Raw genomic sequence first — 22,812 nt, 5'->3', positions numbered from 1 at the left:
TCCCCAACTTGCTCCTCTCCCCATTTCATCCCCACTTTGTCTTCCCGGTCTCAGCCGACGACGGCACCTCGTCCTTGTCGCTGGATGCCAGGTGCACAGAGGCCGAGCCTGCATCAAACCATGTGCTGAGCTGCACTAGGCCCTACAGAGCCCCCACCTGCCCTCGGCCTCGCTCCCCCATCCCTGCTTGCAGACGGGCTAGCCCTTCTCTGAGGGGCCCTCTCCAGACACCCCACAGTCCTCTCCTAAGCCAGCAGAGCCCTCCTGGCACTGGGATATTTCTAAGCATAATTCAGGCTTCCCTTCAATTCTGCATGTTTCTGCTCTTCTTACAAAACCCCACTCCCTTAAGTTAACCAGTGTTGGTTTCTGATTTTTAGAACTCTAGTAACAGCTATTATATTGAAGGTGTACATTTCCAAATCTTCGAAGTATTAAAAGCAAAACTACCCTATCCCTGTTTTCTGGAACAAACAAGTGAAGAAAAGCAGGCCTGAGAACTAAGCTCAGCTCATGCCGATCCTGGAAGACCCGGAAGACCTGAGCCACAGGAACCCTGACCGACGGAGGGCAGCCTCGGCACAGCTGTCCGTGCCGTGGCTGCACGGGGCAGGCCCTCGGCCCTGCAGCAGAGGGCTTTCCGTTTGCGCTCCCTTGAGGCCACGCTGTGTCACCCCCCGCCCCCGCCAGTACAAGGGAGACCAGTGAGTACTGGCGGGCTGCAGAATCAGCCACCTAGATGATCAATCAACGGCACAGTGGTGTCCAGGACCTGGGCACCGTCCCAGGTAGGGTCATTATTTCATACTCCGGTCTCTCTAAAGGCAGCATATGTGGCCCAGAAACATACCTCGGTAGACTAGGCTACGAGGAAGAAATTCAGACCCATTATCTTCATCTGGAAAATAAAAAGAATGTTTAAAGTGTCCAGGGTGATTCCCTCAAACACCTGGCATCTGGATAGCACTTTTCAAGTTAATAGAAGGGATTAAAAACGGGGACTACATGCATTGTGCTGGAGAGAACCTGACATACACCTAAATTTCATATTGGGTTGGCCAAAAACTTCATTTGGTTTTTCCCGTAAAATAAAAAGACACACTTTTCATTTTCACCAGTAACTTTATTGATTTGGGTATTTTGAAGTACGTCAGCTATCTCCTGAGCGGTATAATGTCGGTTGTTTTCAATTACTGTCTCGATTGGATCCGTATCAACTTCAGCTGGTCTCCCCAGCCGTGAAGCACCATCCAGGGAGAAATCTCCAGCGTGCAAACTGCAAACCACTTCTGACGTGCTCCATCAGTCACAGCACCTTCTCCACACACTGCACAATTCTTTGTGTTTCAGTTGCATTTTTACCTTTTTTGAAATAATGCGTAATACGCAGAAAATGTTGCGTATTTTCTTCCATCCTCAATTAACATGGCTACACAAAAATTTACCAATTTTGTTTTAAAATGCACGCTGATATGACAGCTGTCACAATATGATCTAACAAAACTGTTTCGGATGAAGTTGAAGACAACTAAGCACTACTTGAGCCATCGAATGGAAAAAACCAAACTTTTTGGCCAACCCAATACTTAACATTTAATATTTTTTTCATAGAAGAGCATATTTAAAGTGCCACTCCCCCACAAAAAACACCCTATAAATTCCAACAGTTACAAAATAACCTGTCTAGCGTGAGTGTTTCTCGTAGTGAAACCCGCCCTTTTCTGTCGTAGAGAACACTCGCCTGCCTGTCCCAGAAACCGAGATGAGTCACACACAATCCGACACGTGGGACTCAGTACCTTCCACTAAACTACTGAACACCCAAGTGCCAGGCACACAGCCAGCCTTGCCTCAGCACACAGCCAGGCGAGTGGCTGTCTAGCGGTGCAGGTCCTGACAGGGCCCGCGGCACCCAGTTCTATCCCTTGGCCTTAAGCTACAGGATCTGACTTCTGGGTCAAGATGGATCGTGTCATTTGTACTTTATACACGTCAGCTCAGTCTGTCTCTTTCCATGTTTTCTAGCACTAAACGTTTTTTAGGGTTTCTACTTAGTGTACCTTTCTAGGTACTTAAAATTATGTTGATAAAAATAAAATTATCTTTTATTATTTTATCTATTTTTAAACAGGAGAAGATGGCCTTCTGTGGTCACTCAGCACTAGAACCTTACATAGCTTCCCGTCTCCATCCTGGAATGGACGACCATCTAGGGGTCCAAGGACACACTGCGCGCACACAGGGTCTCTTCCTAAGGCCACTTCAAGAGTGGTCACGTACTGTGTCCTGCACGTGTACAGGCTTGTCATCTCCCCTAAATCCTAAGCCATGTAGCCACTATCAACCTTAGCCTGTAAAGGCCTCACCATTCAAAATCCAAATAAACTGCTCCTTATTTATTGAACAAATACCATTTTTAGAGTAAGATGCTGATAGAGCAAGGTAACTTTAATGCTTTTTTCTTTGGGGGGAGGTCAGCTAAGAAATAAACGACGATTTAAAAAATACGTACCTCCTCCCTTTCGCTGTTTCCCTGTTCCACAGAGTGTGCGGTCCCTCTCCAAGCAGGAGCCCCGTTGAAAAGCACAGACCTCTCAGTGCAGCTGACCAAATGACAGCCTCACACTGAACATGCTGCTTACTATTAAGTAACATCCTCCGATGGTGCTGAGAGTACCTCGCGGTGTTCCTGAGCTGGGAGACAGGCCCCCCGAGGTCCGAGACCCAGGAAGGAAACTGGCGCAGCTATCACCTGGCTGTGACTTATCACAGCACGGTCAGACCGTAAGTACACGAAATGTACTATGGAATTTAATGTTCCCTTCATGAAGTGTTCTGAAATCAAAGGTGATAGTACATGCATCAGGCACATCCGACAGAGGACGTTTACAATGGTTTACATTTCCTTTTTATTTATTCCTCGAAACTGCCCGTGTTGCAGGTTTCTCACGGGTGGGATATGGAACCGAGCAGATTCTTTTGTTTTCTACAAAATTATGGTATAAACTTGCTCAATTTTCTATCTTATTGCTAACAAACCTTACAGGCGCACAGTTTGTAAAATAAACCCCTTAAGGACTGAATGTGTAGAGCATGCTGCAAGGTACAAGAAATAAGCTAAAATGAGCATATAAACCTACATTTGGACCAACACAGTACTGAATGCCGGGAAACATTGATCACAACACAGGGAAAATTAATAAAAGGAGATACAGTTCAGTCCTGAAAGGGTTAAATAGAAACCCTAATATATTATTGTTTCTAACCATTCAGCCCACGTTACAGTGCTTGAAAACAGAGTCAAAAGTCTGGCAAAGAAAATTACACACATTTGTTCAGTACTCATCAGAAACAGCTGCTTTTGAAATCAAAAGTAAGTAACCTGGTTAATAATTGAATAGCATTTTGTTTCAAAAAGGGACGCCCCCTCCCCCCCCAGGGATTATTTGGTTAAATATGACCAGTTAGTTTAGTTCTCAAAAACCGTATCGGGCACTGGAAATTTTCTGCGAGGGCACAGATGGTACCAGTTTTGTAAGAAAAATAGACAAAAAAAAAAAACAACAACCAGTGGCGATCGCAAACAAGTCTGTGCAGTACGAGTGATAAAGATTTCACTGATTCATATACAGAGGAGGATGCCTTCAGTTGCCACAGTGTAAGAAGAGTCAGCAGCAGGGTAAACAGCACACTAGTGTTCAACTCTGAAGTCACTCAAAATAAAAGGGCAGTTCACGTTGCAAGCCCTCAGCTGGCCTCCCCGGTCTGTGTGACCCACTCAGTGGGACTACCGCCACCACACTGGACCACAGACTTGCATGTCTTTGCATATCTTTAGAGACTGCACAGACCCATGACAGTGTAAGACACGCTTCTAAATCAGAATTTAAAAGAAAAAGAACTGCTCAAATGTACTTTACTTTAACTGAAGTAGTTACTACTGTAAGAGTCTTTGTGAGGGGAAATGACCGTATCTCTAACAATGCCCCCGTGGGGAGAGGGTGTGGCAGGCAGGGCCGTCTGCTATAAACACAGGAAAAGGCTCCTATAAATTATACGCTAAAAGTGATTTACAAATCCATGAAGAAGATTTTTTAAGCAGCTGACAAAAGAACCAGTAACAGTAACCTACAACCGACAAATCATTTCAGTATTTAGTTTGTGGTGTGTAGAATGACCACCCCCCCCCCCAAAAAAAAATGGCAGGGGGAAATGCCTATATAAGTACATTCTTCGATATTCCAGAAAAACAATCAGGAGGAGTTTACAGTCTAATATTTCAATTATCTCATTACAAGAAACAAAGAGCCAAAATAAGATACTATTTAAATAATAAAAAGCAGTTCATTTTAATAAAGCCATAAACTTCAAAAATTATTTTGTGCTGCAAAGCTGGATAAGAAATAGTTTGTTCTTCAAAAGCATCTCATCTGTTATCAGTTGATTTACTATAATTTTATAACTGAACACCAAACCTGGGAAGTGGAGGGGACCTGTGACCCATTGCAAATACAGCAGCACTGGAAACATTTCCAACTCTGAACAGAAAGCACTGTGTCAAGGCTGCTTGCATGACTCAACAGAGAGAATAAATACTACTAAAAAAATAAGCAAGTTTATAAGAAAAAGCCGGTAAACAGTTAAAACAAAGAAAGATAAGGCCACAATGAATTCTGCCCTTGATCACTGGAACAGGTTTAAAGTGTGAGGCAGGATTAGCTTACAAGAGAGAAGCTAGTGACTGGAGCAGATTTGGAGAGAAGGCTATATATAGTATAATGCAGCCTGTGAGCACTTAAAAGGCTTGCACTAAGAGGAAACCACAGTAACTTTGATTTAATCACTAACATGTTTTACAAATGACTTCCCCCCTGAAAACCGAGGAAAAACGCTTTTAAGATGTTAGGAATTGTATTTACAATGATACAGTCTGAGCAAAAGATGAGTGGTGAAGACTGCAAAGCTGAAAAAAAAAATGCTAGCAATGATGTTGAAAAAACCTACTGATGGAAATTTTCAAAATAGCCCAGGACAACAGAAAGACAATGTTCTGCATGGAAATGCTGTGTAGGAACTTAGTATTGCGTTCATAAGGTACTTGTGGCTCCTGTTTTATGGGACAGTGAAAAGCTTACCACGATCTAGAGGTAGTTTTTCCTCTAAGAAGGATGACTGCATTAACATCACACACGGTTCCTGCACTACCTGCAGCCCAATGAGTCCGCTGCAATTTCTGAGAGGCTGAACAAAGGCATCGCCACAGTGCAGAAACGGGAGCGATGTGAAAAGGGGTTGCTGAGCACACAAGGTCAACACACAACCCTGCACGCAACCAAATCCTAACGGAAGGGTAAAGAACTGTTTTCTTAGTAGGAGACATTTGTGGAGACACTCAGTACTGAAAAAGACACCCCCCGCCCAAAAAGGAAGAGAAAGTAATGGAAAGATAAGTTACATTTGCATTTTTATAATCTTACAACTATCTGCTTCTAAAGTACTGTCTTCCAGCTATTTTAGTTGACCATCTAATAAGAGCATCTTGTTTTAAGGTTACAATGACGTCTTGGCCTAGGCTACCAAAAAAAAAAAAAAGTAAATAAAAACATGCTTTTGCTGAGATTTTCCTCATTATACAATAAGGGCACCATCTACCAACTGGTAGCAAATACTTCTATGATTTTTTTTCTGTCATTTGCCAACACGGCAGAAAACACCCTACTGAATAAAATCACTGGGAACATTACAAGTTCAAAATAAAATGTTTAACTTACACATAATACAAGTTATGTACAAGATTAGGAGGGGAAAAAATCCTGAACAAATCCTGAAATATGGAGACATATTTATGCATGGGGAAAGGGGAGAGGACACTTCAAATACCAACATGTTCTGTGCCATTACCTCATCAACGACTAAATGGCCACATTTAATTCCATGTAAATGTTAGCGCCACCTGGATCACCACTATAAATACATGTTTTTAAAAAGAAAACACGGAAACTGCCAAGTGTCTGAGAATAGAGACTGAGTTAACATACATTGCATGTATTGCAGGCAAGGCAGAGGCATTTTTTTAAAGCTTTTGCACAGACTTCATATAATCTTAAAAAAATATGCAGGACTTTACAAGATTTGACTTGCTGAAATCAAAACAATTTCAACTCATGAAAAGTCATAAGAGTTCAGCTATTAAAAAACAAAAACAAAAATGGACCAGTTCCAGCCTTAGACCAAACACCCTGGGAGGAGCGTGGTCAGGCTTGGAACCCGAAAGTACTCAAGAGCAAAAGCTCCAAGGGCGCCAGGCTACCTAGTAGGTAACAAAGGTGTACTAATATACGGTGATATAAAAAAGGTATGGTGAAAATGTACCTTTTACTAAAGCTTATACAAGTTCCTTGGTCCATAAAAACTATGTTAGATTTGTGTCTTCTAGTTTAACTTTTATACCAGCCACATCTATTTCTTGCCCATTTAAACAAAACCAAACAAAAACCAATCAAAAATAACAGCTGAAAAAAACTGATTTCCAATAGTTTATATATGTTGATTTGTTTGTTTGTTTTACTGTGGCTTCTGCACATCAAATCAGCACTTGCAGGTAATGGGGTTTTTGAGTAATATCACCTGGTATGAAAAGTTTTCCCAAGAAACCACAAAAGATTGTTCACTTTTCCTTCTTTTTCTTCTTTTTCTGTCAACGTTTTGTCGCACTCAAGTCAGTTTAAGTCCCAGCAACAAGACGGTGGTTAGGACACCACTGTCGCTGTAGACGATGTGACGTTGGTTGAATTTGTGCTGACGCTTGTGTAACTGCCCTCGCTGTTTGTGTTTGACTCATTGGGGGGCACTTGGCTGGAGTTGGCTCGCAGGATCGCTCCCGCTGCACTGCAGTGCGGCCGAGGCCCTGGTTCTGGTGTGTAGGTGAAGGTAAGGCTCGTGGAATAAATGATCCCATCATTTCGGACCAAAGTTACTGGAACCTGGACTGGCTGCCGGACCCATCGCCAGCCTTCTCGGAATGCAGAAATGTCTGGGACGACACAGAGCATACTCTCTCCACATCTGTGGAGGAAACACAAGTCACTTAAGTGCAAAGCAAATTTCAGAACTGAAACTTAAAACTAGGTTGCTTAATATGTCACAATCAACATCAGGAAAGAGTCTTATAGACCCACCCCCACCAAAAACTCCAAATGATGTAAGAAGTTTCACCAAGTACCTGTACATAGTTTCAGCTTCTACATCCCCAAACCACACTCGTAAATTTGGAGTGAAATTCTGTCCTGTAAGTTCAAGCATTGCTACGTCCCCACCGCCATTCAACTGAAATTCACAGGAAAATAAGAACATTGAGAAAACTTTTCATTTCTCATTAAAGTACACAGATTAGTTTATCAAAAGTTATCATTGGTGAAATTAATAATTAAAATGCTTCTTTGAAATGACATGATTATAAAGACAAAGTGAGCTAAAATATCAAGGTAATATACAACTTGGTTTTGAATTTAAATTTTCTTGCATAAAAGTAGGGTCTTAGTTTTTTCTATTGACAAATAATGTATGACAAAATACCCAAACCACAATATTTGGAGAAAAATAAAAATTATTATGAAATAAAATCATGCTAAGTCACAGCTGAGAGAAGTCGAAGAGACAACCTGTCAGGAAGTGGCCTCACCTGAAGACTTTCTACAACAGGCACAGGTGTGACAGGGGCAAGGACAGGGCCCATCCCCTCGTAAAATGTATACTCTGCCTTATCCGTACTGATGATTGTCCAGGAAGCTCCATCATTTATCATCTCTTTGTTTGGTTCCTTTGGGCATGGAGTGGCCTTATGAAGAAAGTTTAGAAATTTTTATATGCATTGCAGTATAGGACAATTCTAACAGGTAACACTTATAGACTAGAGTTATAACATGGAAAGAATGTAGTAAAAGTGTGTAACACTCCCAAGCATGGTGCTTTGCCAATCCCCAAATAAACACAAACAGAATATTAACATGAAAATGACATACAGTTTTTATTATAATATGAAACATTTTGGTGACATATTAAATAACTGATAACCCTTCAGAATAACACCAGTGCCTGTTTAATTTTTTAAATAAAAGGATACCTGCTGGAGGAGAAAACCACCAACTAAGGAACCACCAAGAGGTGAAAACCCAAGTGCAACAAGAGAGCCCACACAAACAGAAGAAAGGGCAAACCTAGAGTGTCCAGACAAGGAGATCAGAGACCACACCGCTGAACCTCACAGAATTCCTACCACAGAAGTTCGCCCTACAAAGACAGCCAGCAAAGTGAGACATCAGGAAGCACAGGAACAAACAAGAGTCACCTAAAATGGGGAGACCGAAAAAGAACCTGCAATCAAAAGGAATGGAAGACTCCCCACTACAAGAGCTAAACAAAATGGAGGTAACCAAACTGTCAGATACAGAATTCAAATGAATGGTTATAAAGATGCCCAAGGAACTCACAGACAACTACAAGGAACTGACTGAGAACTATACCAGCATGAAAAAGGAAACAAACTATAAACAAAAACCAGGAAGACATGAACAATAAAATCTGCGAAATAAAAAAAAAACACATTAGAAGGAATTATGAGCAGGCTGGATGAAGCAGAGGATCGAATCAGCGAGTTGGAGGACAAGGTAGAAAAAAACTCCCAGATGGAGCAAGAAAAAGAAAAGAGACTCAGAAAGAATGAACAAGTGGTAAGGGAGCTGCAAGACAACATGAAACGTAACAAGATCCGTATAACAAGGATACCAGAAGGAGAAGAAGAGCAAGGGATAGAAAATCTGAGCCCTAGCTGGTATAGCTCAGTGGATTGAGCATGGGCTGGGAACCAAAGGGTCACCGGTTTGATTCCTTGGTTAGGGCACATGCTTCGGTTGTGGGCCAAGTCCCCGGTGTGGGTCGCATGAGAGGCAACCACACATTGACGTTTCTCTCCCTCTCTTTCTCCCTCCCTTTCCCTCTCTCTAAAAATACATAAATAAAATCTTTAAGAAAACCTGTTTGAAAAAGTAATGCTGGAAAACTTCCCTAATTTGATGAGAGAAAAAGTCACACAAATCCAGGAAACACAGAGTCCCAATCAAGAGGAACCCAAAGAGGCCCACTTCAAGACACATCAGAATTAAAATGGCAAAATTCCAAGACAAAGAGAGAATCTTAAGGGCAGCAAGGGAGAAACAGGAAGTAACATACAAGGGAACCTCAATAAGACTAGCAGCTGACTTCTCAATGGAAATGCTCCAAGACAGAAGAGAATGGCCAGAAATATTCCAAGTAATGAAACCCAGAGGCCTGCAACCAAGATTACTCTACCCAGCAAGGCTCTCAATTAAAATGGCAGGCCAAATAAGGAGCTTCCCAGACAAAATAAGTTTAAAAGAGTACACCTCCACCAAACCAGCTCTGCAAGAGATGCTAAAGAGACTGCTTTAAGAAAAGGAAGGAAAAGAATGAGGAACACAGGTATGAAAAAATGGCAATGAGTAAGTACCTATCAAGAATAATCTTAAATGTAAATGGATTAAATGCTCCAATCAAAGACATAGAGTAGCCAAATGGATAAGAAAGCATGACCCACACATATGCTGCCCACAAGAGACCTACCTCAGAACAAAAGACCTACACAGACTGAAAATGAAGGGCTCAAAACAAATATTCCAACCAAATGGACAGGAAAAAAAAGCTGAGGTAGCAATACTCATATCAGACAAAATAGACTTCAAAAACTGAGCCACAAAAAGAGACCCAGAAGGTCATTTCATAATACTCAAGGGAAGAATACATCAAGAAGACATAAACATTATAAACATATAGGCACCCAACACAGGAACACCCAAATACATAAGGAAAATCTTGGAAAACTTCAAGAAAGATATTGACAGCAACACAATTATAGTAGAGGATTTCAACACCCCATTGTCAAAAATGGACAGATCTTCCAAACAAAGTATCAACAAAGATATTGAGGCATTGAACAATGTCCTAGATCAAATGAACTTAACTGATATATACAGAGCCTTATCCCAAAGAAGCAAAATACACATCCTTTTTAAATGCAGATGGAACAGTTTCAAAGATAGACTACATGACAGGACACAAAACAAGCCTCAACAAATTCAAGAAAATTGAAATCATATCAAGCATTTTCTCTGACCACAAAGGATTGAAACTAGAAACCAACCTCAAGGAAAAAACTCAAAAACACTCAAACTCATGGAGATTGAAAAGCATGCTATTAAACAATGAATGGGTCAAGGAGATCAATGAGGGAATCAAAAAGTTTCTGAAAACAAATAAAAATGAACTCACAACAACCCAAAATTTATGGGACACTGTGAAGGCAGTCCTGAGAGGGAAGTTCATAGCAATACAGGCCTACCTAAAAAAGATAGAAACATTTCAAATAAACAACCTAATACTACACCTACAAAAACTCAATGAACAATAACTAAGACAGCCCAGAGCAAGTAGAAGGAAGGAAATAACCAAGATCAGAGCAGAATTAAACAACATAGAGACTAAAAGCACAATTCTAAGGATCAGTAAATCCAGGAGCTGGTTCTTTGAAAACATAAACAAAATCAACAAGCCTTTAAGCAGGCTCATCAAGGAGAGAGAGGACCCAAATAAACACAATCAGAAATGGAAGAGGAGAGATTACAACAGATACCACAGAAATACAAAGGACTGTAAGAAATTACTATGAAGAACTATATGCCAAGAAATTTGAAAATGTAGATGAAATGGACAAATTTCTAGAAAAATATAATCTTCCCAAATGTGAGGAAGAAGCAGCAGAAAGCCTGAACAGACCAATAACAGTAGATGAAATTGAAGCAGTTATCAAAAAAGCAGGTATCAAAAAACACAAAAGCCCTGGAATGGACGGTTTCACAGAAGAATTCTACAAAACATTTAAGGAAGAGCAAACCCCTAACCTTCACAGACTATTCCAAAAACTCCAAGAAGATGGAGGACCCCCAAACTCTTTTAATGAAGCCACTATCATCCTAATCCCAAAACCAGATAAAGACACAACAAAGAAAGAAAACTTTAGGCCAATATCGCTGATGAACATAGACACTAAAATCCTCAACAAAATATTGGTAAACCGCATCCAGGAAATACATTAAAAAGATCATACACCATGATCAAGTGGGATTCATCCTAGGGATGCAAGGATGGTTCAATATTCACAAATCAATAAATGTAATACATCACATAAACAAAATGAAAGACAAAAATCACCTGATCATATCAACAGATGTGGAAAGAGCATTTGATAAGGTACAGCATCCATTTATGATAAAAACACTCAGCAAAGTGGGAATAGGGGGAGCATTCTTCAACATAATAAAGGCCATATGAGAGAGACCTACAGCCAACATCATACTCAATGGGCAAAAACTAAAACCTCTCCCACTAAGATCAGGAATAAGACAAGGTTGCCCACTTTCACCACTTCTATCTGACATAGTATTGGAAGTCCTAGCCACAGCAACTGGACAAGAAAAACAAATAAAAGGTATCCAAATTGGAAAAGAGGAAACAAAACTGGCATTGTTTGCAGATGACATGATAGGGTAGGGTACATAGAAAATCCTATAGACTCAACCAAAAAACTGCTCGACCTAATAAATGGATTTGGCAAAACAGTCAGATACAAAGTCAATATTCAGAAATCAAAGGCATTTTTGTATACCAACAATGAAACATCAGAAACAGAAATCAGGAAAAAAATCCTATTTGCTATAGCAACAAGAAAAACAAACAAACCTAGGAATAAACCTAACCAAGGAGGTAAACAACCTGTACTCAGAAGAAAGAGTGAAGAAACACTGAAAAAAGAAATTAAGGAAGACACAAACAAATGGAAACATATACCGTGTTCATGGATTGGAAAAATTAACATCATCAAAATGTCCATACTACCCAAAGCAATTTATAGATTCAATGCAACACCTATTAAAGTACCAATAGCATATTTCACAAACATAGAACAACACTTCAAAAATTTATATGGAACCATAAACAACCCCAAATAGCTGCAGCAATTTTGAGAAAGAAGAGCAAAGAGGGATCACAATACCTGATATCAAATGTATTATAAGGCCACTGTAACAAAAACAGCCTGGTACTGGCATAAGAACAAACACATGGACCAATGGAACAGAACAGAGCCCATAAATAAACCCAAGTCTCTACCGTCAATTAATATTCAACAAAGGGGGCAGCAGCATAAAAGGAGCGAAAGTACCTTTTCAACAAATGGTGTTCGGAGAGCTGGACAGGTACATGCAAAAAAAAAATGAAACTTGAGCAACTCACACCATACACAAAAATAAATTCAAGCTGAATAAAAAATTTAAATATTAGTCGTGACACCATTAAAGTCCTAGAGAAGAACACAGGCAGGAAAACCTCAGATATTCCACGCAGCAATATTTTCACTGACATGTCCCCTAGAGCAAGGGATATAAAGGAAAGAATAAACAAATGGGATCTCATCAAAACAAAAAGCTTCTGCATGGCTAAAGAAAACAGCATTAAAATGAAAAGAGAACCAACTGTATAGGAAGACATTTGCCAATGATACCTCAGACAAGGGTTTGGTCTCCAAAGTATATATAGAATTCACACAAATCTCCTCTAAGAAGACAAGCAACCCAATTAAAAAATGTGCAAAGGACCTGAATAGACACTTCTCCAAAGAAAACATACAGAGGGCCCAGAGACATATGAAAACATGCTCAGCATCACTAGCCATCAGAGAGATGCAAATTAAAACCACAATGAGATACCACTTCACACTGGTCAGAATGGCCATCATAAACAAAGCAACAAACAACAAGTGTTGGAGAGGTTGTGGAGAAAAGGGACCCTAGTACACTGCTGGTGGGACTGCAGACTGGTACAATCACTATGGAAAACAGTATGGAACTTCCTCAGAAAACTAAAAATGGATCTGCCTTTTGACCCAGCAATTCCACTGCTGGGACTCTATCCTAAGAACACTGAAACACCAATCCAAAAGAACCTCTGCACCCCAATGTTCATAGCAGCACAATTTACAATAGCTAAGTGCTGGAAGCAACCTAAGTGCCCATCAGTAAGTGAGTGGATCAAAAAACTGTGGTACATTTACACAATGGAATTCTATGCAGCAGAAAGAAAGAAGGAGCTCCTACCCTTCGTGACAGCATGGATGGAGCTGGAGAGCATTATGCTAAGTGAAATAAGTCAGGTGGTGAAAGACAGATACCATATGATCTCACCTTTAACAGGAACCTAATCAACAAAATGAAAAAGCAAGCAAAGCATAGCCAAAGACACTGAAATTGAGAACAGGCTGACAGGAATGTGGAGGAGCGGGGAGAATAATGAGGGAAAAGTGTGAGGGGTTTACAGGAACAATTTACAAAGGACATATGGACAATAATAAGGGGGTGCGTAGAAACAGGGGAGGGAAGTGGGGAGACCTGGGGTGGTGGGAAGGGGTAGGGGAAAAGGCAGAAAACTGCACTTGAACAACAATTAAAAAAATAAATAGCCCTGGCTGGCATAGCTCAGTGGATTGAGCACGGGCTGCAAACCAAAGTGTCGCAGGTTCAATTCCCAGTCAGGGCACACGCCTGGGTTGCAGGCCACGGCCCCCAGCAACCGCACATTGATGTTTCTCTCCCCCCACCCCATCCCTTTCTAAAAATAAATATATAAATAAATAAAATCTTAAAAAAAAAAAACACAAAACCCTCAGTTAAAAAAAATAAAGAATAAAATTGGACCCCTAATTATACCATTCACAAAAATTATCTCAAAAGATATTAAAGACTTCAATGTAAACCTAGAACTACAAAACTCCTAGAAGAAACATAAGAGGAAAAGCTCATAGCAATAATTTTTTGTATATGACACCAAAGGCACAAGCAACAAAAGAAAAACAAATGGGACTGCAGCAAATAACCACCTTGTCTGTGCATCATGTCACAAAGGACTAAGCAGTATCAAAAGGACACCAAGAAAGATCCTGATAGCTTTGCCACTTTCATCAATATACCTTCTCCCTCTGCTCCCTCACTCATAAAATGGGATTCTCTTCCAGTTCTTCCCTCCTGCCCCGTGCCAGGCCACCTCCTCCTCCTCTGTTACACAGGCAGACACGGGTTTTATTCTCTGCTAGCCTCTGCCAGACTCTCTCTCCCATGAATCACCCTGGCATCAGGGCTTCCCTCTCCTCACTCCTCTTTACTGTTTTGCTGCAATTTTTCTACAATTGTGGTTTTGTAATGTTGCTATTCAATGAGCAATTGTATGATCCTGAAGAAGGATCCATTTACTGGAAAAATTCAATCCAAGTTTAAAGCAGAAGTTTCCCTTTGAGCTGGACCTTGACTTCTTGGAAACAAAAAAAGAGATCTACCCACTGCCCCAAATAAATAAAAAAATAAAAGGTCAGTACCTGTGATACAAATCACTGTTTAAAACTCTTCAAGGATCCCCAAGAAAGAGTGAAACTAGGAGACTCTCCTACGTAGAAAACAGCTAGAATTTTAGGAACTTTCTGCGCAAGCGACCAAGATGTGAACTAGCCATCTCCCATTCCTACCTTGAAACCCCTAGACCAGCCCATCAGTGCCGGGCTGAGGAGACGGCCGTGTGTGGCCACATCTCTGTGGCAGGTCTCCAGATGCTTACAGACAAGTTTCATGGGAAAGTATCACTCTCCTATTAATAATAAGCTGCCCATGTCATAGATGTCCTCACGAAAGACTTCTGAGTAAACATAGTAAAAAATTAGCTCTTGAAATGTGTCATCATTACTATCCTGGAGACCCCAATATAAAGCTGATGAGAATGAGGGGCCCTCCCCCTAAACATGCATGCATCCATACACAAAGTGTGCACGAAACTTCAGAGATGCACTGAACACCCAGCACCTACTTTTGGGTAATTGGAGGGGCTTTGTTTCCCTCACAATTGGACATTAATTGTTTCTCTGAGAACATTTCCAAGAGTTCTGAGTTATTTCCTGAGGTAGGATGACCACCACGTCTGAAGACTATGTGGGTTAAGGACCCTTGGACTTGAGAGAAATATCTGAACACAGCCTCATGTACTTAGATACAATTAACATTAAACAAGAGTTTTGTGTTTTTGCTTGCCATTAACTTAATATACATTTTAGATTTCGCTGGTAATTTAAAAACGTACCTGAAACTGGATTATTCTTTCTTGAGAAAGGCACAAGTACATTCTTTCCGTATCCTTAAGGTAAAACGCACATTTATGGAGTTGTGACACAGGATCATCGGCATCCAGTAATGCGGTCTGCTTATCGACTTTCCTAATGATCTGTATTTCAACGATCGAACAGAAAAAGTCATCACATATGGAGGGTTTTCATTAGGTATACTTTCCAGAGTACACAGGGAGAATAAGCCACACAATAATACTGTTATTGGTCACGAACCTAGTCACACACTTACGAACAGTAAGGGTAGGTGTAAAGAAAACGTTCAGACCGCAAGCCCATCACCTTCTCCCACGCACACCTGGGATGCAGGGCAAGCGCCTGTTTCCTAGGCCACTGCTTTTCAAACTTCAATGGGCACGCCCTTCATTTAGGGTTCTCTGATCTTTCCAATAAAATACAATGACAGATAAAAAACTAAAAATAAAATAAAAAATAGTCTAACATCAAAGAAAAAACTATCTCTAAAGGCTCCATGGGTGTAGTAGTCAGTGTAGTATAAATATATTTATCATTTTACAGATTAGAAATGAGCTCAGAAAGGTCTGGGCCCATTTCCTCAAAATCAGCTGCTTAGTAGCTGAAGAATCAGAATGTGATTCCAAAGCTGGCTGTCTGTCCAGCCTGAACTCTTTCCATTACGCTCCACAAGATTATAATCCAAACACCCACAAAACACTTAGGGATATCTGAAAGATAACCCTATCAAACCTTAGATGTCACTTGTCATGTAGAAGGACTCGCTAAGTGTCTGATGATTATGAAGATTACTCTCAACAGTACACAGACAGGTCAGTACTATTTCTCATTTAAAATCAAAAGTAAGCCCTTCCCTGACCTACATGTCCCTGTGCGCCCCTCTCACTACCCCCCTTTCATTTTCCCCCTTTATAGAAAACTCTTTTTCCTCAGCACCCAACCCCCTGAAACCCGTCCAGACTATTGTCTCGAAGTCTCCACTACAATGGCTCATGTCAAGGCTGCAGAGGACTCCAGCCACAAATCCCACGGGCACGTCTCACTAGCGCTCCCAGAAGCACTGGACGCCAACAGTCTCCTTTCAGAGGCTGCTGCTCTAACTGGCCTGTGCGGGGGCCCGGAGCAGAGCCCTCACACCTCCCCTCCCCTCCCCTCCCCTCCCCATACTTCAGAGTGTCTAAACTACTTTGAGGTTGTCAACTCTTAAACTTACATCTCCAGCCCCACTCTCTCTCCAGCACTCAACTTGTACATTTAACTACCTAGTCAACAGTTCTGCTTAAGATGTCTAGTAGGCTATCTAATCTTAATCAAAACCAGAATTTTTATTTTCTTCTAAACATAAATCTCCCCAAACCCCCACCCAGCTCAATAAATGACACACCACCATTCATTCACTCAATGCAAAAACCCCGAAGTCATATTTGACTTCTTGCTTTCTCTCGCACCCAATCATCCAATCTGCCAACCAGTTCTGATAGGTCTACTTTCAAATGAATCAGCCACCACTCATCACCTGAGCATTGCAATCCTAGTCCCAGGTACACCATCATTAACGCTTGTCTGAATCACAACAAAGGCCCAACCGCTTGCATCTCCGCTTCCACTGTTACACCCCTACACTCCCTCCACAGAGCAATCAGAGCTAGCCTTCTGTACCTAAAGCAGCCACCATTCCCTGCTTCCAACTCTCCAGTGGCCTCCTCTTGCACACAGATGACATCAAGTCCTTCGCTAGATACAGAGAGGAACTGACAAGACGCTGCTTGTGGCTCACCTCAGAGCCTCGGCTCCTGGCACGGGCTGCCTCCATCCCTCTTCTGCTCCAGCTGCAACGGCTCCCGTGCTGGCCTGCACACTTTCCTGGCTTCTTAGGTTCCTTTTGCCTGGGCTCTGTCTGCCCGAAATGCCCCTTGCCAGTTTGTGGGTTCCCAACTTATTACTGGTCTCTGTTCAAACATCCCCATTTCAAAAAGACTTCTTTGATTACTCGAAAACACCTTTCCAATTCCTAGCCCTTTATCCTTTTAAAATCTGCCTTTATGTCACTTACATTAACCTTTTATGTGGGTATTCTTCAGCTGATTTTTGTCTATCTCCCTATCGAAATGCAAGCTCCATGAGGATAGGAAGGCTGTCTTGTTCACCTGGCACACAGAAGGTTCAGGATTACTTGTAAAATGTATGTCTTCATGTAGAACTGTAATACTTTGCTACACAATGAACATCCTTAATAGTAACTTCTCACAGAGTTTTTGAGTATTAAATGAATCAATATATGTATAACTGGTTAGAACAGTACTACTAATATTATGTAACATTGTTGACATTCATCATTTTTTAAAAAGATTTTATTTATTTTTAGACAGAGGGGAAGGGAGCGAGAGAAACATCAATGTGTGGTTGCCTCTTATGCGCCCTCTGGGGTGCCTGGCCCATAACCCAGGCACATGCCCTGACTGGGAATCGAACCGGCAACCCTTTTGTTTGCAGGCCACTGCTCAATCCACTGAGCCACACCAGCCAGGGTGACTTTCATCATTTGATTCACACCTCACTTATGTCAAAAAATTTCTCTTCAGCTAAGCCACAATTGTTAAAATGTCCCAATCTTTAAGTTAACATTCTCCATATGACATTTTTAGCTTTGCAGTTTATTAATCAGAATATTTGTCATTCTACTTACAGCACCAGTAATTTTTGAGATTACAAGAGAGTCAGTACATTTTTAGTAATTAAAGCTTCCAAGTCCATAAGATTAATTAAATTTAAGGAAAATGTTTCAATTGAACATTAAAGTGTTAAAGCTGCATTTTAATTAAACAAGGATTTAAAGAACTGATTTCTGAATGATGTAAGTCTAAAGCTCCCTGAAAGTCTGCAAGCACTCACTCATGCATCTCCCACCAGGCGACAAGACTCACCTACAGTACTGTTGCCTGCGTACTCCACTGCTTCCCTACCAGCCAGTACTAAGAAGCACAGTGAGGACACGGGCCACGTTTGGTTCAGTTTTATTCCTCGCTGATTCTCTGAACACAGACACTGCTGAATGAGCTAGCTCGCACCAACAAAGAAACCAAGAATGTCCACTACTACCTGTCTAAGTAAATGCATCACTTGGCATTTAAATGACGAAGCAAATAAACATTATCCTTGAAATACAGTGACACATAGTAAATGAAAAGAACTTCTGTACATGTTGACTTGGTTTGTTTTTTTTGCGTCTTTCCAATTTTTTACACCCTTCTCTCCCCACCTTTACCCTTTTTATTATAATCTGCCTCAGTTTAAAGGTTTTATAAATTAATATTAGTACTTCGTTTAGTTTGTTAAATTGGAATGGGAAATAAAACCACCTAGTAAAACCATGACATAGAAACATTTTTACAAAACAACCAAAAGAAATGCAGCATTTACTTAGATAATTATAGATCCAGCACTGCTGAAATAGTCCCCCAAAATATAAACCAATGAAATATTTCACCAGAGATAAATATAAATGTATTCAGGAACAGTAATACTAAAGGTCTTCCACCACCCAACCCAAGAACTTGACCATGAATCCAATTTGCTTGAAAGTCCCCTTCATCTTTGCTGTACCTAAACTGCATTCTGTTTCAGAAAAAGAGGGTATGTGGGAGGGAAGATAAGGGGCCTTTGTTTTCATTTTAGTAAGAAAAGCAGTTTTTACAATTTCATGATCTCCCTAGTAACAAAAAGCCCTAAACAATATGCCTTTCTCCCAGAGTAAGAAATATCAATTTTATTTTAAATAAATCTTTCTTTTTGTGAGAGTAAATGGGTAAAAATTATACTTATATCCCTAAAGAAATAAGAATTTCTGTTTTTGAAAACAAACTTGGTCCTACGATGGGATGCAGCAGGTACGACAAAAAATGAATACAGTGTCATCTGTGTTAAGAAATCACAATGTGCCCTGGCTGGTGTGGCTCAGAGGATTGAGAGAGAGCAGGCCTGCGAATCAAAGGTTCGTGGGTTCAATCTCCAGTCAGGGCACATGTCTGGGTTGCAGGCTAGGTCCCCAGTAGGGGGCGTGCAAGAGGCAACCACACACTGGTGCTTCTCTCCCTCTCTTTTCCGCTCTCTAAAAATAAATAAATAAAATCTGAAAAGAAAAAGAAATCACAGAGTAATTTTATAGCGCCCTCTCTATTGAACAAGTTCAGATATACAACCAAAAAGGAAAAAATGCCACCAAAAACTTACTGGAAATAGGATAAGAGGAAGTGATTAAGAACTCATTCTTGGAGACCTCCCTCTCTCTGGATCACGCCTGCACCTTTCCTCCTCTCCTTGCCCCAGGATATTCTCTCTGCCTATCTTTTCTCTAAGCTCCAAGGCCCCTCTTTCACATCTGTAACTGGTTTCCCAAGCCCATGGGCCCATCTGGTTCATCTTTTCTACCTCTCTGACTTTCTAAATATACTTTGTTATAATTTGAAAAAGAAAAAGAAGAATGCATTCCTGAAAATTGGCTAATTGCCTTAAAGCATTTTAAACATACAATGGGGCATACCTATTAATTACAAATAGCAGTGATTATTGATATCTCTTTTTAACATGAAAAGCATGAGCTTCAGGTTTATTTTTCATTTGAATGTTGTGGCTTTTCTGATTTCTTAATTTTTACTATAATATTACCAAAGCAAAAGTGGAGCCATACCAATCTCGGGAGTGCCATGCCAGTGACTGAACACACAAGTTTGACTGTCTGTCCATAATGGATGTAGCCATCACGAACTGTGAATTCTTCTCCTTCTGATTCATCATCATCCACTGCGGTGGAGTGGAAAAAGAGATCAAATTATCTTTTAGAATTCATTAATCTGCTTAGGAAAATAACAAAACTGAATGTATCCACATGTCTTATTATCAAAAAGAATTTAACAATTTCACATAAGTAACATCAAATGCACATTTTTATACTCACAGAGATGAATGTAAAATGCTCCCCACTGCTGAGAACTGGCATGGAAATTACCTCCTTCTACATGCAAGTATCTGGTACTGACTGTCTGGGATCGGAGTCGATTAAACAGGGCCACCTTTGTTCCTGAGGCAATGCATACTGCAGAGAAAAAATAGTACCCGGCAAGTTAGACTGTCCTTCATTATAATTTAATATTTGTGTTATTTTAAATTAATATTATAATTTAACATTCTTTTAACACATTTTTAACCCTCCAAAGAATACAGATGATATCCCTCCCCAAAGTCAAGGCAAAGATAGAAAATATACCTATAAAAGTAATTTTTAAGTGAAAACTCACAGCATGTTTAAACAGTGCTATTCATTAAAGGGAAGCTGTTTCAAAAGTAATAAATGTCCAACAGTGGAAATTGATTAAATAAATTACAGTATCTATTACCTATCTAAATATCGTATCTAAATGCACTGATAATATTTATCTTCTGGAACATCACTGAATGGAAAAGCAGACTATAAAATACTTGGCAGGTGCGGTTCCACTAGGTCTAAGTGTGTGTATATATTTTTCATGGAACTGCACATGTGTCTCCATGAGCTCATATCCAGTCCTGTGGGAAATACTCACACGGAGGTGTGTAGAAGGATGCTTCCCAAAGTTGATGGCAACTGCCTCTGGATATTGTGATTTTTAGAGATTCTGATTTCTTCTAAATACTTTAAAGTATATAGCATTGCATGAATTTTTTAAAAGCCTCATCTATGTAAAAAGGAAATATTCTGAAAGTAAAATATGTTCTCTGACACCAAGAAACGTATGCTCAAAAGAAATACAAAGTTGAAGAGGTTAAATAAAACCCTGTAATTTGAATTAGAAATGGCCTGAACACGTGACATCATATACTTCCTGAAGCAAGAACACTTCACCACTACGAGAGCCTTGCCCTCTGGCAACAAAAAAAGAACCAAAGAACAAAAACCTAACTCTGATCAACCGACTGCTGACAAAACTCCTTCCCTAGACCAAACGTCAGACAGGCCGCTCTGAACTCTTTCCACTAGGTCTCCACGGGTCTTCCACGGGCTGAGCCGCGTCACTGGCCCAGTTACTGCAGGAATCCTGCTGAGCCATCCTGCCACTCTTTTATCTCATCAAGTTCCTCACTTCCCCTCCCTTAAGCTTTATATCTGATATCCTAGGCCTGCCCTTAGCAAGCATTCTGTTAGACTGGTTTGTCAAATCCACCACCCTCTGCTGTCTCCTCTTAGTAACTTCCATCTACTGCCCAGCCACCCCCCGACTCTGCTCCTTGCCTACAGATCTCCATTTGTCCCCATTGTATTTGGAATTGAGCTCAATTGTGCACTGAAGTCTCTCCTTCCTGCTGCAACAGTACTGAATAAAATCTGTTATTACCACCTTTAATTAGTGTCAAGCTCTGTTTCTCTTTACCACCACCCATTTACAGAACATACATTAAACTACACCAAGGAAACGAAATTAGCAAAATCCAGTCTGTGGAACGCTCCCATGGCCAAATGACACGGTCTGTTGAATAAACAAATTACAAAGAACGGAGAGAGAGAGAGATGGAGAGGGATGGAAAGGGAATCCACTGATTAAAAACACTCAAGGACATGTCAAAACATGGATCTTATTTACATTTTGATTCAAACGAAGGGTTAAACGATGACATTTCAGACAATTTAGAATTTTTTCACACTCACTAGGTATTTGAATTTTATTTCTTTTATAGTTATTTTGTAACATGCTTGTTTTCATGTGATCATGTTATTGCGATTATATTAAGAATAAGAGACCCTATGTTTCAGAGGTAGAAATATTTACAGATGATATGATGTCTTGGATTTGCATCAAGCTAAAATGAGGGTAGAGAAAAGTCGGAGTGTGGCAGGGGTATACAACGAAGTAAAGATTACTGTTGAAGTTAGAACACAGGAGGTTTCATTTCATTATGCAATTTTGGTCTACTTTAGCATGTTTGAACATTTCTGTAAAATAAATGATAACAACAATGATTGAGTGAACTAAAAACTACCCAGTAGTACATAAAAACATGTAAGTTCATAACAAAACAAAACAAGAGCAAGCAAACAAAACAACAATTCTAAAACCTCACTGGTCAGTTTTGAAGAATATTATTGTTATTCTACAAACTAGGAAATAAGCATTTATCTTGTCTTTACTGTATTTGAAGCAAACAGCTAACAAATACAGAAATGATTAATAAAAAACTTAGAAAAATCATCGCTTTGCAGCCCTTGAGGAAATACTTGCTCATTGATGACTACTACAACCATTAGATTAATGATGGCTCAGGAACTTTGTAATGGGTGGACTGGGCTAACAACATGATTTGATCAATCTTAACATGATGAGAAGTGGGATGATCAGATGTTACACGACTTGTGCTTCAAAAGGAATAAAATATACAGGACCAGCTAAATCTAAAATAAAGTCTTGAGGTCGAACCACGAGTTTATGTAAAACATGAGACAGAGAAACATGTAATCAGCCAGATTCAGATTATGTAAATTCCACAGGAAAAAATGACCTGTTTTTCAACAAATAAAT

At 40.2% G+C, this 22,812-nt stretch overlaps 1 protein-coding gene across 7 annotated transcripts in view; it reads right to left on the bottom strand.

The window, feature by feature from the left end:
- Window positions 1–2,891: 2,891 nt before the first annotated feature.
- The window catches only part of RBPJ (recombination signal binding protein for immunoglobulin kappa J region), a 216,859-nt gene continuing 196,938 nt past the window's right edge, over window positions 2,892–22,812 (bottom strand). For all 7 annotated transcript variants that reach the window (XM_045834247.1, XM_045834249.1, XM_045834245.1 and 4 more), the window contains 6 exons: window positions 20,220–20,357; window positions 19,953–20,065; window positions 15,247–15,387; window positions 7,682–7,837; window positions 7,223–7,326; window positions 2,892–7,065 (listed from right to left, as the gene is read on the bottom strand). In XM_045834247.1, coding sequence (XP_045690203.1) covers window positions 6,750–7,065; window positions 7,223–7,326; window positions 7,682–7,837; window positions 15,247–15,387; window positions 19,953–20,065; window positions 20,220–20,357 — 968 coding nt within the window. In that variant the 3' untranslated portion in view covers window positions 2,892–6,749. The remainder of the gene's footprint in view (window positions 7,066–7,222; window positions 7,327–7,681; window positions 7,838–15,246; window positions 15,388–19,952; window positions 20,066–20,219; window positions 20,358–22,812) is intronic.

The sequence above is a fragment of the Phyllostomus hastatus genome, unplaced genomic scaffold (assembly GCF_019186645.2).
Source record: "Phyllostomus hastatus isolate PE091 unplaced genomic scaffold, TTU_PhHast_1.1 phas_contig_196, whole genome shotgun sequence".
NCBI classification, from domain to species: domain Eukaryota; kingdom Metazoa; phylum Chordata; class Mammalia; order Chiroptera; family Phyllostomidae; genus Phyllostomus; species Phyllostomus hastatus.
Note: the sequence above shows the minus strand (reverse complement) of the source record. Positions and strands in the feature narration are given on the sequence as shown.